General features: G+C 41.5%; 1 protein-coding gene across 2 annotated transcripts in view; it reads right to left on the reverse strand.

Annotated features, from left to right (window-relative positions):
- Positions 1-14,397, reverse strand: part of cdc42ep1b (CDC42 effector protein 1b) — a 24,632-nt gene that overhangs the window by 4,451 nt on the left and 5,784 nt on the right. The window contains exons 1-3 of one of the 2 annotated variants that reach the window (XM_089019494.1): positions 10,189-10,272; positions 9,885-10,087; positions 955-1,152 (exon numbers count right to left, since the gene is read on the reverse strand). In XM_089019494.1, coding sequence (XP_088875620.1) covers positions 955-1,020 — 66 coding nt within the window. In that variant the 5' untranslated portion in view covers positions 1,021-1,152; positions 9,885-10,087; positions 10,189-10,272. Of the gene's footprint in view, positions 1-954; positions 1,153-9,884; positions 10,088-10,188; positions 10,273-14,397 lie in introns of those variants that run through there. The other variant, XM_089019495.1, reaches the window with a different exon arrangement.

Genomic DNA, 14,397 nt, shown 5'->3' on the forward strand with positions numbered 1-14,397 from the left:
GTGTCAAAGTCAAGGCCCGGGGGCCAAATCTCGCCCGCCACATCATTTTATTCGACCCGCAAAAGCAAATCAAACTTCATTTCATTTTGCCGTATGTAAACCACAATAACAGTCATTATTTTTTACTCTAAATTTGAAAACTGGTTATTCATTAATTTGTTGTGCGCTCTATATGTAATATGTTGACTGGATTAAACATTGTAATGGATTCTCCAAATCCATAACGACTCCCGAGAGGAAACTGGAACTTCAATGTGGCCCGCGGCAAAAAAATGAGTTTGACACCCTTAGCCCACAAGAAATCCGCACGAGGAACATATGAAACGCTGTTTTGGCCTGCATTTGCAAAACGTTACGTTAGAGGTCCTCAATGTTTCACATTTCACTGTGCGCAAGAAAAAAGAAAGTGAATTTAACGCAATTTATCGTGACTGAGTTTTTTGTTTGTAAAAGTAAACATCCACTTCAGCTCAGTTTATGGTAACTATAATCTGTCAAAGTCAAGGCCTGGGGGCCAAATCTCGCTCGCCACATTATTTTATTTGGCTCACGAAAGCAAATGAACATGTGACATGATGCTTGCTAAAGTCCGAACCAAAATTTCAAATTGTCCCATGTAAACCACATAACACTCATTATTTTTTACTTCAAATTTGAAAACTAGTTATTGTTGTGTGCTCTATCTGTAATATGTGGAGGGGATGACACATTCTAATGGTTTCCCCAAATTCATAACGGCTCCCGAGAGGAAACCGTAACTCCAATGTGGCCTGCGGCAAAAAAAATGCGTTTGACAGCCTTGCTGTATGTGGTCATTTATTCCCGCCGTGGTCTCTATTTAACAGAGGCCACATTGATCTCTTCATCCGACTCCTTCCCATTCATTCCACAATACGGATTTCAAGCAAGTCACCCTCAATATGAGGCCCCGTCGCCCAAGGTCACGTTGCTTACTGGCAGAGGGTCCTTTGGATTCAAAAGATGTTCTGAGAGAAACTGGGTTGAGTCATTCCGTCGCATTCAGCAGGCTGAACCCGGCGTCATGCATCATCTGCGACTGAAGAGGTTCTTCCGTGCGCGCCGACATCCCTGTCGCCAAGTCCCCTTTGACCGCTTTTTCCCTGAAACTCCTTCACCCAAGAACGCCTGCCGCTTTTGAGAGAAAAAAAAAGTTGGCGGGTGTGACTCCACTTTGAAAGACATCCGAGAAAAGCGGCAATCCTGTCACTCTGGCCGAAAGATAAGGCTACTTTGGGATTGTCCGTGAGTTGGATTAGCTCTTAAACCCTTCTGTCTACCACCCCCCAACTGTGACTCCCTCACTTGCTCTCTGCCGTCTTCAATCCACTTTAGTTCTCTAGCGGTTTCCTGGTCGAGGGGTTCCTTTCTTTTTATTCAGCCAACAAAGGGAGTATAAACATAAAGAGAAGATTGACAAAACGAATACAAAACACGACCCAGCATGTCAAGCGTATAGTCAGGGCAAATGCTTGGAACATTTTCACCCCTTCTATCGTCATGAGGATGCAACACCTGTCGAGAATTTCCTTTGTATTTTCCTGGCCCATTGATGAAAAAAAAAAGTTGCTCTACTCAAGAAGCAGTTTAAACGCTTTCAACTTTTACAATGGATAGTATTTTGAAGAGAAAAAAAATCAACCATCATGTTATTTTTATCTTTGTCTTTTCCAGATTTCACTAAGCAAAAATGGGCGAAATGCCTTTTCTTTGGTGATTTTTTTGGAAAGATTAATACATTTTGAAACAATTATAAAACAAAGGCATTCCTTTTTACCCTCAATCTTGTGAGCAGTCACACAGTCTAGTTGGAATGCACACTGTGCTACAATCCGTATTCATATCACTGTCTGTCTACCTACCTATCTCCGTCCGTCTGTCTGGTTGTTGGTCTGTCTATCTGTCTATGTCATGGTTTGCAAGGTGGTGATGGCAGTTGTGGATCCCAAAAAGCAGGCAGGAGGGAGCGGCAGGTTGTATTTGAGAAGTTGTAAATTAAAATAAAGTCAACAGGAACAAAATCTAAAACGTTAAAATCATTTGAACAGAACAATACAAAGTAGCAAAAGAAAGTCTGCCAAGATGAAACAAACACATGCACAGCATACAATGCATACAATTGCATACACTGCATACACTGCATACAACAGCATTCAACAATGACCCGACAGCGAATGGTCGTGCCGGGAGTCCTTTTGAGTGTCACTGATTGGGAACGACCAGCACCTGCGAGGCAGCAGGCAGGGCTGACAGCGCTACCCGTTGGTCGCCAATCCGACCGTAGCAGTCCGCCACTGATCGGGACGACCGGCACCTGTGCAGGTGCAGGTGGGGCCGACATCGCCACCCGTTGGTCGCCAACCAGATAATGACAGTCTATTTGTTTGTTTATCCCATTGTTTATGTACTTATCCGGTTATTTGTTTTTTTTTTTATCTGTTTATTTTGAGATAGGTTTATTGAAGCTTGATAACACTCTCTCAACAGCACAAAATGCAGCAAACTTATCATTTCTGTTTTTATTCTACAATCGCTCCTGCCTCCAATGTGGCATGACCAATATGTTACATTGCCTCACTGAGACTATGCATTTTATTTCATAACATTTAGTATTTGTTACGTAAATAAGTGAGCATCAATTTCAGTCATGCATCACTTCGTAACATCGCTGATAGTTTAGGTGAGTTGTAAACCGTAATCACGTGTCTACCGTGGGTCAGAGTATTGTATTTAACGCCTCGAGCAAGGTGTCACTCTTGCCGGGCACTTGCTTGGACCTTGGATTACCGTTTGTAAATCATTAACTAATCCCTCATTCTTAAAATGTTCCAAAATTTCCAAAAGGGAAACGGCTCATCACTTTTGTTGATATGAAGCAGTCATGGGACAAATACATGATGTGGATGTCAACATTTATATCGGGAGGCTAAATGGATTCGAGCTTTTGTCCGCGTGGCTTGTTCTGATCCATGTGAGATTAAGGCCAGTGAAGCATGCGAAGATAGGAAGCAGGTAAACATAGCCGAGAAAGACAAACACTTCAGTCTGAATTTAAAATAAATAACAGCAAGTCGGCAACCTTTACGCCTCAAAGAGCCATTTGGACCCATTTCCCACAGAAAAGAAAACACTGGGAGCCACAAAATCCTTTTGACATTTAAAATGAAGTCAACACTGCCTCTTTTCATCATCATTTTTTACCTTTATATATGCATAAACAAACGATAGTGTGTTGCATTTATGAATCAATGAACTGTTACAGAGAAGCGAAATTACATTTCTGCACGCAACAAAAACATTTTAAACTCTGAAAAAAAGACATTGGGTTGAAGATGACTTTCAAATATAACACTCAATGTCTATTTGAAAAAAAAAGAATATTTGCAAAATGTTTCTTCAGCCGTCATCTGTACTTTTTGAAGGTGTTGGACGTTTCGCCTCCTATCCAAGAGGCTTCGTCAGCGAACGAAAGTCTGACTGGTCGTATCGGCCCTATTTATATATCCCTAATGTCCGGCCGGACATGGCGGCGCCGGACACAGCTATGATAGGCCCCTACTCTCAGGATGGGGGGAGCAGAGGACCACTCCCTGTGGCCCCACTGATTGTTCCTACATTCCTGACTAACGACTGGCCTATTTGCCCCACTCCCACCGGTATCACCTCATCAGCATTACGAATGTTGCCTAACCTGTTTTGCCTAAGCAGGCTATTGTATGAACGATTCGAATTGAACCTCACCCAACCAGAGCGGTTTAAGGAAGGATTTAGTTGTTTTATGAGAATCGCTTCTTTTACTCCCCTTTCAAACCATCTATGTTCTTTCGCTAAGATTTTAACCTCATTGTTGTCAAATGAGTGGTTGCTAGGTTTCAGGTGCAAATGTACTGCCCATTTAGGCCCACTAGTATTATCCCTGCCATGTTGATAAAGTCTTTTTTTGAGAATTTGTTGAGTCTCCCCAATGTACTGCTCTTTACAATTTTCATTCTTACAATTGTATTGAATAAACTACATTACTTTGTTTTTCATTTGGATGCACTAATTTTTGCCTTAACGTGTTTATCGGTTTGAAATAAGTAGGAATTTTGTGTTGCCGAAGGACTCTTTGTAATTTTTCAGAAACTCCTGCAATGTAAGGTACTGCTACTCCTCTCCTTTTTGTATCTTGAGAATTTTTGGTTTCATTCCCTATTCTTTCTTTCTGACATTTGTTGAATGACCGCTGAGGGTACCCACAGTTAGTGAGTGCTCTCCTGATATGTTTTGACTCCTTTTCTTTACCTTCAATGCGAGTTGGTATTAGTTTAGCCCTATGCTGGAGGATTCTGATAACTCCTAGTTTGTGTTGTAAAGGGTGGTTAGAGTCAAAAAGTAAGTACAGTGAGACCTCAATTTACGAACTTAATTGGTTCCCAGACAGAGTGTGTAAGGAGAAAAGTGTGTATCTCAAAAACAAATTTCCCATAGGAAACCATTAAAATGGGAATAATCTGTTCCCGGGTTTCCATAAAATATAGTTTTTAACTAAATAAGCCTTAAAACTACACACAACATACCTTATTCTATGTATAATAAATGTGTTATTGTATTGTAATGAAAGAAATGCATTGCATTGTATCATAAAGTCACAAAGAGAGGCATATTACATGAGGACTGTAATTAAAGAAATAAACTGTGCTGTAAAATAAAGTTTTATTTACCCTTTTGATGGTCGTTGATGGCTTATGGAAGGACAGTCACCTTCCATAAGAACTGTTGGTAACTTAACCTCTGGTGTGGCTTCTCTTCTTTTTTCTTTGGAGACTCCTCATCATTTTTGCTGATTAAAAATCTCTTAATTGACACCTGTTGCTTTCTGACTTGTAAGGTCTTACGAAGCTGAGGCTTCACATTATCGTTCATCATGTTGATGATTGTCATAGCCAGTCTTTTCTGGATGGAACTGTTCGGTAAAAGCCTGCACATCATTCCACTTTGCCAACAATGCCTTTATGATCTCACTTGATGCTGCAGCCATCTCCTCCTCAGATGTTCTCGAACCATCCGTTACTGGCTTTAAAATCCTCAATAAGCGCAGAACTTTCAGGTTGGCGCATGGCGATATCGGCGTGAATTAGCCGTGCTTTTTCGCATAAAATAGCTTTACTTACGCTGTCGCCGGATAGCTGCTTTTCGTGAATCCAAATTAACAGAGGTTTTTCAACTTCTTCGATTGCCCGAGACCGTCGCTTTGAGAGCACGGAAACACCTTTTGCAACAGACGCACCTTTGATGGCTTCTCTGTTCCGGAGAATGGGAGCAATAGTTGACTTAGCATAGCCGTTCTTGGCCACTAAATCACAGAAACGCACACCTCATTCGTGTTTTTCAATTATCTCCTTCTTCTCAGCGATGGTGATTTTATTTTGTGTCTTCTTGGGTTGAAGACGAGCCTGTGGTGGGTTTTTTTAGGTCCCATCATAGTAAAATTATCAACAAAAAGCTCCAAGTAGGCGATCGACGTGTGCATTCAATGAGAGGGGGTGCGCAAAGTAGCGCGGGCTGGAGCTCTGTTCGGTCGTGTGCTTCCGCCGAAGATCACTCCACCAGCCGTGGTGGGTGTGTATTATGAAAATAGTGCTTATTATAAGGTTTAATTTTCATAAATTTCACATTCTTAAGACGAAAAGTTTGTAAGATAAGGTGTTTGTAAGTTGAGGTCTCACTGTATTGGTCAGTGTGCGTAGCCTTCCTAAAGACTTCTGTTTTTAGCGCTCTGTCCTCAATCTTAGATGTAGACAGAGCCGGTTAATTCCTAAATGCTTGAAGCAAGCAACCTGGAACCCGGATACTTAGCCGATAAAATGCAACAAAATTATACTAGGAAAATACTAAATTTGCGAATTAGGAGACTTAACATAGAGATAAAAAACAAACAGTCAGAAATAGAAACTTATTATCAGCGATTACAAACTAAACTTACCCACAAAATCTATCAGGAAGTGTGTGCATTTACTAAATCCGGATATATGAGGCACCACAGCAAAACCAAAGAGAGACAAAAGGGTAAGTTTCTAAAATTGCTTTTACTGAAACAATCTCAACTACTGGTAAACACGCGAAAAATTAGGAATGAGCAGATTTCAAGGGAGAATTGGATCAAAAATTTGTCAGACAGAGATCTCTCAGAGACAGAAAAGGCGGTACTAACCAAAGGTTTAAATTTCTCAGTAACTCCTAAAACAATACCTACAATAGATTATATCACAGCTACTGAATTGGCTATTAAAAATAACAAACTTTCATATGCAGAGGCAGATGATCTACGCATTAAAATATCAGCCCTTCTCAGTAGTGCCAAACTACATCCGCCCAACATAACATTAGAAGAGAGAAAGGCGTTAACTACTCTACAAAAAGACAAAAATATTACTATTTTGCCAGCAGACAAGGGCAGATGCACAGACTGTCTCCAAAAGTTAGAGAAAGGAAAACATAGACAAACAGATGTATTTTAGATTATACCTGGGAGAGGCCGCGCCATGTATCTATGGCCTGCCAAAAATACATAAAGAAGGGTTCCCCCTCAGACCCATTGTTTGTAGCATTGACTCCTCTACATACAATGCAGCCAAATATTTAAAAACTATCTTAGCTCCGTTGGTTGGTAACACAGAATATCACGTAGAGAACACCACAGGGTTTGTAGAGAGGATCAAAGACCTCATATTGGAACCTGAGGAAACATTGGCATCTTACGACGTGACTTCCCTCTTTACATCTGTCCAAACCCCAGCAGCAGTCTCAATGGTGAGGACGAGACTGCTGGTGGACGTTTCTCTGCATGAAGAACCAAACTTAAACCGGATCACATCTGCCAATTATTGAAAATCTGCCTTCATACTACATATGTTCAATTTCGGGAGAAATTTTATAAACAAATTCATGGTTGCGCTATGGGCTCACCAGTTTCACCCATAGTGGCTAATCTGTACATGGAAGAAATGGAGAAACAGGCCCTCACATCCTTCCCGGGGACAAAACCTAGACACTGGTTTAGATATGTGGACGATACTTTTGTCATAATTAAAAAACAAGAAATTCAATCCTTCACAGATCACCTCAACTCTGTAGACATCAACATTAAATTTACTCGTGAGGACATTAAAGAGAACCAACTGGCCTTCTTGGATTGTAAAGTAATTATAAAAGAGGACAGAGTGCTAAAAACAGAAGTCTTTAGGAAGGCTACGCACACTGACCAATATTTACTTTTCGATTCTAACCACCCTTTACAACACAAACTAGGAGTTATCAGAACCCTCCAGCATAGGGCTAAACTAATACCAACTAGCACTGAAGGTAGAGAAAAGCAGTCAAAACATATCAGGAGAGCACTCACTAACTGTGGGTACCCTCAGTGGTCATTCAACAAATGTCAGAAAGAAAGAATAGCGAACGAAACCAATAATTCTCAAGATTCAAAAAGGAGAGGAGTAGCAGTACCGTACATTGCAGGAGTTTCTGAAAAATTACAAAGAGTCCTTTGGCAACATAAAATACCAACTTATTTCAAACCGATAAACACGTTAAGGCAAAAATTAGTGCATCCAAAAGATAGGCTACCAAATGAAAAACGAAGTAATGTAGTTTATTCAATACATTGTAAGAATGAAAATTGTAAAGGGCAGTACATTGGGGAGACTCAACAAATTCTCAAAAAAAGACTTTATCAACATTGCAGATATAATACTAGTGGGCCTCAATCGGCAGTACATTTGCACCTAAAAGCTAGCAACCACTCATTTGACGACAATGAGGTTAAAATCTTAGCGAAAGAACATAGATGGGTTGAAAGGGGGGTAAAAGAAGCAATTCTCATAAAACAACTAAATCCTTCATTAAACCGCTCTGGTGGGGTGAGGTTCAATTCGAATCGTTCATACAATAGCCTGCTTAAGCAAAGCAGGTTAGGCAACATTCGTAATGCTGATGAGGTGATACCGGTGGGAGTGGGGCAAATAGGCCAGTCGTTAGTCAGGAATGTAGGAACAATCAGTGGGGCCACAGGGAGTGGTCCTCTGCTCCCCCCATCCTGAGAGTAGGGACCTATCATAGCTGTGTCCGGCGGCGCCATGTCCGGCCGGACATTAGGGATATATAAATAGGGCCGATACGACCAGTCAGACTTTCGTTCGCTGACGAAGCCTCTTGGATAGGAAGCGAAACGTCCGACACCTTCAAAAAGTACAGATGACGGCTGAAGAAACCTTGTCATCGATGGACCACTCCTGTACAACTGAGAGCTTACACATACCTATTTGCAAATGGCAAATACAATATTTATCACCTGGTTCATGTGATTTCTGCTCCTGCACCTCAGCGCACAGCCTTCACATCAGGGCTGTATGACGTTACCTTCATCTTCACACAGGACTGCAAGCTGTCGTCTGTCAGGCGTTAGCGATGTCTGTTTTTAAGGCGAACGAATCTGCCCACGTATCATTAAACGTTCTGTTTTCTTCAGACACTTTTCTTAGATTTATCCATAGTTGGCCGACCTGGGGGTCGAAAAATTAAAGAAATCCTGCGCAATTTGGCAATTGTGACCGGATATACGTCCACTGTCGATGGTTGTGACGTATATTATGAGCGACAAAAAAATTGAATACGTTTTATTTTGTATTATTTATAATCACCATAATCTTCAAATTAAGAATTACATTTTAAAAACGAATGAACTAAAATAATATACATTGAATTAAATACTCATTATTTATTTTCTAAAGCCGCAGGGAGCCGCAGCAGGGGGTTGAAAGAGCCACATGCGGCTCCGGAGCCGCGGATTGCCGACGCCTGGGCTAGAAAAACCCTGATCTCTATGCACGGATCCAAAATATCACAAGCGCTCACTTTGCAAGGATCAACGTGGCAAAACAGTTCCTGGCTGACTAGAACTATGTGGGTTTCGTTACGCTCATCACCATTCAAGCCTTGTTGGTCAAATACATGTCAATCAAATGTTGCAAAAGGGTCCTCATCGAATGACAACTGTGAGAGAAAATCCTTCATCTGGAATGGATGCCAAAGTGAATGGTGTTGAGCAGTTTCAGGAAACCGCTGCCATTGAATAACCGAGGAAACAAACACACAAAAAGCGGAGCTTGACAGATGATGATGCGATTGTGTGAAGTTGTTTGACGATGAGACATTTTGAAGAAAAATTACTACTTGAATGAATGAAAGCAGGAGGCAAAGTATCCTCATCAATCTTCATGATCGCTTTAATCTTTGCCATCCCTCAGTCGTTGAGCATTTTTTTTTAAACATGCAACTTCAGTCAACAGAACTGAGAGGGGAAATAGAGCCAAGCCACAGTGAACTGCAAAAACATATAAGATTTGAATAGCATGGCTAAACAAAGTGCATATAAGTAAATATAAGTAATTTTTAAAACGTAATTGATGCCTATGCACTCAAATACCTTTATTTAGCATTGCCATTAACTCACTTGAGCTTCATTTGTGATGGATGGCATTATTTTTACTTCCCGGCACTTTGTGAGAACACATACTTTGCCAAAAAAGACATTTCATCAGAACTTTGCAAATTAAACATGAGCACAAAGTCATTGTGATTGGTTCCTAATCACCAACTGTGCCGCCTTTATAAGAACAAACGGCAATTTGTCTCAGACAACAGTGCCCCTTGCCCTTTTCGCACTTGCATGCCAAATTACCAAAAAAGAGGTAAACATACAAAAAAAAGTATATTTTACTTTCATATTACAGTAACACCAGTTTGATCTTGCATTTTACATTAGCAGTTGTTTCTAAATGATCCCGGAAACAGCTTGCATGCATTGTTTTTCTCAATTTTCTTACCTTAATTATACCCCCAAAAAATCATTCCCAAAAAAGTGCAATGTCTCATATGTTCACTTTGCTCGCCGGTTGTTTTTTTCTGGACTCCCATATCCACACGAAGTTTGCATCGGTGCGGAGCAGCCACACGCCGGCTCTGCTGGTGGCAAGTGGAAAGAGATCCGAGGGAAACGTAGACGGGGAGGAGTCAGCCAAAGTTGGGGCTGGGATGAAAATAATTAGGAATATGTTACCTCATGAGCTCTCTCTTGGCTTTAGGCCTTGAGAAGAGAAAAGAAGGGGAAAAAATGTGTGTCGTTTCAACCTGTTGACAGCAGCTGTAACATCTCTGGCCCTCGGCAAAGAATAGCCAAAGTGAAGGGAGGCAGGCAGACCACCACCAGATGAGAGGAAGGAGATGCCGTTGGTCTCACAGTGGTTGCCTGAGTGTTTAATACACGTATGACTTGTGGTTGTAGGAACGCAGTTCTCGAACAGTGATATCATTGCCAGAGAGGTCAAAAGATGAAGTTTCAGGAGGACAGAGGAGGTAGAAGGGGACAGTGTTCTCTTTAAACGGGATGAGAAATGTCTGACTGAGGGTTTTCACAGGAAATTGCTCTCACAAATCATGCAAGATGCCAAGAAGCTTCAACTGCTTGCCGACGACGACGACGAAACCCCTTTGGAAAGTGTCACGGTTTGCAAGGTGGTGATGGCAGATGTGGATCCCCAAAAGCAGGCAGGAGGGAGCAGCAGGTTGTGTTTGAGAAATTGTATTAAAATAAAGTCAACAGGAACAAAATCTAAAACATCAAAGTCATTCAAACAGAAATATACAAAGTATCAAATAAAGACCAAGAGTAAAAGTCTGCCAAGATGAAAGAAACACATGCACTGCATACAATGCATACACACTGCATACAAAGCATACAAAGCATACAGAGCAGACAACAATGACCCGACAGAGAATGGTCGTGCCGGGAGTCGTTTTGAGTGTCACTGATTGGGAACGACCAGCACCTTTAGGGATATATAAATGGGGCCGATACGACCAGTCAGACTTTAGTTCGCTGACGAAGCCTCTTGGATAGGAGGCGAAACGTCCGAAACCTTCACTTTTGTACAGATGACGGCTGAAGAAACCTTCTCATCGATGGACCACTCCTGTACGACTGAGAGCTTACACAGACATGCATGACGACAGCGTGGCAGGACGTGGGCGTGCACTGCCAGACACCCTGTGTCACCCTGGACGGCCCCTGGAAGAGGTCTCGGCTGGACGTTGACGTGGACGTTACGGCTCGTCGAGTGACGCAATTCAAACTCGACGAGGCGTGGGCTAACGTGGACGCTGCACTGCAAGGCACAGGGCGGAAATGAGAACGGTCCGTTGTAACTGCGGGATCCGAAGGTTGGTCGGGTCATTCTGTCACGGTTTGCAAGGTGGTGATGTCAGATGTGGATCCCAAAAAGCAGGCAGGAGGGAGCAGCAGGTTGTATTTGAGAAATTGTATTAAAATAAAGTCAACAGCAAGAAAATCTAAAACATCAAAGTTATTCGAACAGAAAAATACAAAGTATCAAATAAAGAGTAAGAGTCTGCCAAGATGAAACAAACACATGCACAGCATACAACAATGACCCGACAGCGAATGGTCGTGCTGCGAGTCCTTTTATGTGTCTCTGATTGGGAACGACTTGCACCTGCGAGGCAGCAGGCAGGGCTGACGGCGCGACCCGTTGGTTGTCAATCCGAACGTGGCAGTCCGCCACTGATCGGGACGACCAGGACCTGTGCAGGTGCAGGCGGGGCCGACACCGCCACCCGTTGGTCGCCAACCAGATCATGACAGAAAGTTCAGTTCTCCGGAAGTAAAAATAATTATGTTTGCGCTGAATCCGCAGCAGCTCTCTTCATCACTTGGAACAATTTCCACTCTGGTTTAAGGAAACCTGCTCATGCATTTGTGGACCGATTCCGTTCACATTTGTGTTCTGATGAAATCCAGATGTAGTTAAATTCATTTAATTCAGATATAATGCAATTCAACAGATAGTGAGACTGAATAATTGGTTTATGATGATCATCATTATGATCATCATGATTAGATTAGATTAGATTAGATTAGATTAGATTAGATTAGATTAGATTAGATTAGATTAGATTAGATTAGATTAGATTAGCCTTTGTCTCACAGTGGAGAAATGTACATTTCACATCAGCAAAAACAAAACACAAGAGCTGTTGTAAAGGCATTCTCACGGCGCCATTTTAAATCAAAACAACAACATAAACTACATAACAAATAATGTTACACAACACAAAAGACACAGACGCTTCAATCTTAACACTTTGTTTGTAGCATGAAGCAGTCCTAGATGAAAGAGGAGCGGATCAAAGCCTCCTTTCCAGCAGTGGATCAAGGACATGGAGAAATGTGCATGTCTGATACAAGATAAATTTTGAAACTGATAGAGAAAAATAAATTATCATATTTAAAAGTTTAATGCTGTTATATGCTTAGTCAACATGTGTGACTCGAATACACAATTGAATCAACAGACAACCTGCGGTCAATCAGGTCAACAGACGCAGCAAATTAAACTGTCAGCTCCATCTAGGAGATCTGGCCTTGTAGAGAATTTAGGACTGGGGAAACTCCTTATCACAGAAGTAATTTAGGACTTCAAACTCCTTCACAGGAAGAGCTCATTAGCCAGGTTAAAATTTATCAGTTCATGGAAAACACAATGTTTTATTGCTTACAGCTGTTCGTGCTCAGAACTCAAGAGGTGTGGTATTCTAATCAAGAAAACTATGATTTACTCATGTATCACTTTAATTTGCATGTACTCTCAATAAATAGTTTCTGTCCACAGTGTCCAAACAACATCTCTGACAGAAAGCAAACACAAAGCTTTCGCATCCATTAATGAAAAGAGATTGTCAAAAATCGCCCGCACCACGTAAATCCGATTCAATTCCAAGCCGCGACAGTTCCACATACGCATCGGAGCTCTGAGCTGACGCTACTTTCTTCTCCCCCTGGGCTCCTCAAGCCATACATCAGTCCAGCCACAGACTGTCCAACAGCACCGACCTTTCCACTGACCAAAGCGGGGGGGTGTGGGGTGAAAATGCTGCTCAATACAGGCGCAAAATGATGATGATGATGATGATTGATGACTGTATGTATGCGGCGAGATGGTTTGAGGAGAACGGTGCATGAAGGATGGGCCCTCCGGTTGTATTTTGTTTGGAAAGTTCTCGATCTTATGTGTGGATACAGGCAGCGCAGACTTGGCCCGCAAACAATCGAGCATTGTCATGTCGGACCATAGAGTTTTCTGGGTCAAACTAAACAATTCAAAAGGACACTTTCACACACCCAAATCTTTGTTTCATCAAATAAATACGGCAGTTTAGTTGTTTGTTTGGAAACATTTGGCGTGGAGTCAGAAATGACAAGAACTCATCAGAGCGACAGCATGTCATATTTGTTTGAGTTTTAGTAATAATAATGTAAATCTAAAAGTTGAGTATGAGCTGGCAGATGTGATTATAGGTTGTGAACACATTGCACATTTTCTTAATTCTTGCTGAAGACATTGTTTTTTGGCAGCGGAGCATGATGCATATTTTTTGCATTATTATTATGACGATTAACAGGGAGAATGTGATCATATGGTTCAGAAACCTTTCCATTTTTAAGTTGTTTGTGTGTCTGAAAATGCATCTGCAGTCTTTGGTCTACTGCTCCAAAAAGTATGGTCTGGTTCACTTTGAGACAGCTACACCCTGTAATTCCAAGTTGGGCTCAGACCTTGCTGTTGTGAAATGAAAATGGAAACTCATCATGTCCAGTCTAAGATTGACAATCAATTTCTTTCCTCCTCAATTCAAATAATCACAAAATGTGTTTTTTACTTTGCACACAATGCCCAAGTTCCACCACTTGGATCAACAATTAATGAATGCTACTGTATCACTGATTTGTTGACAAAAAAAGGCTCAATCACTTGCCTTGTCCACATTTGCATCTTTCCAGATTACTCATGTCCTCAGCTTTCTGAAAGAAAGTCAAAAAAAACACTCAGCGGGGACTGAAAGGGCCGATTATTAGCAGCTGCCCAGTTTTAGTCATAAAAGATGCTGCTGTGCGCGGGGGGGGTACGACACCGAACATACTCGACAATAGAAATAAAACCAACAGGCCTTCGAATTATGGGTCAAGTGTAACATTTTTACATATTTTTTTTAATACTTTTTGCATAATAATCGATGCTGAGTGAGGTCCAATACTTGTGTTGCTAATTTGTTCTTGAAAAAAATCACAGGAAGAAATGTCAATGATAATCTGTGGAAATAAATTGTCAGAATATCCCAAGGTCTTATTTCTGTGTGAGGGTACCGTTGTAATGGCATTCCAGTGCGGAAAGTCTGTGAGATCCAGACCTTCAGCATGTCAATAGTCCCGCTGTGTTGCTGTCACCTTAGAGACAACAGGAATGCCCAACCAATGCAGACCCC

Source organism: Hippocampus bargibanti, linkage group LG17, assembly GCF_051943395.1.
Source record: "Hippocampus bargibanti isolate YZ-2025 linkage group LG17, ASM5194339v1, whole genome shotgun sequence".
NCBI classification, from domain to species: Eukaryota; Metazoa; Chordata; class Actinopteri; order Syngnathiformes; family Syngnathidae; genus Hippocampus; species Hippocampus bargibanti.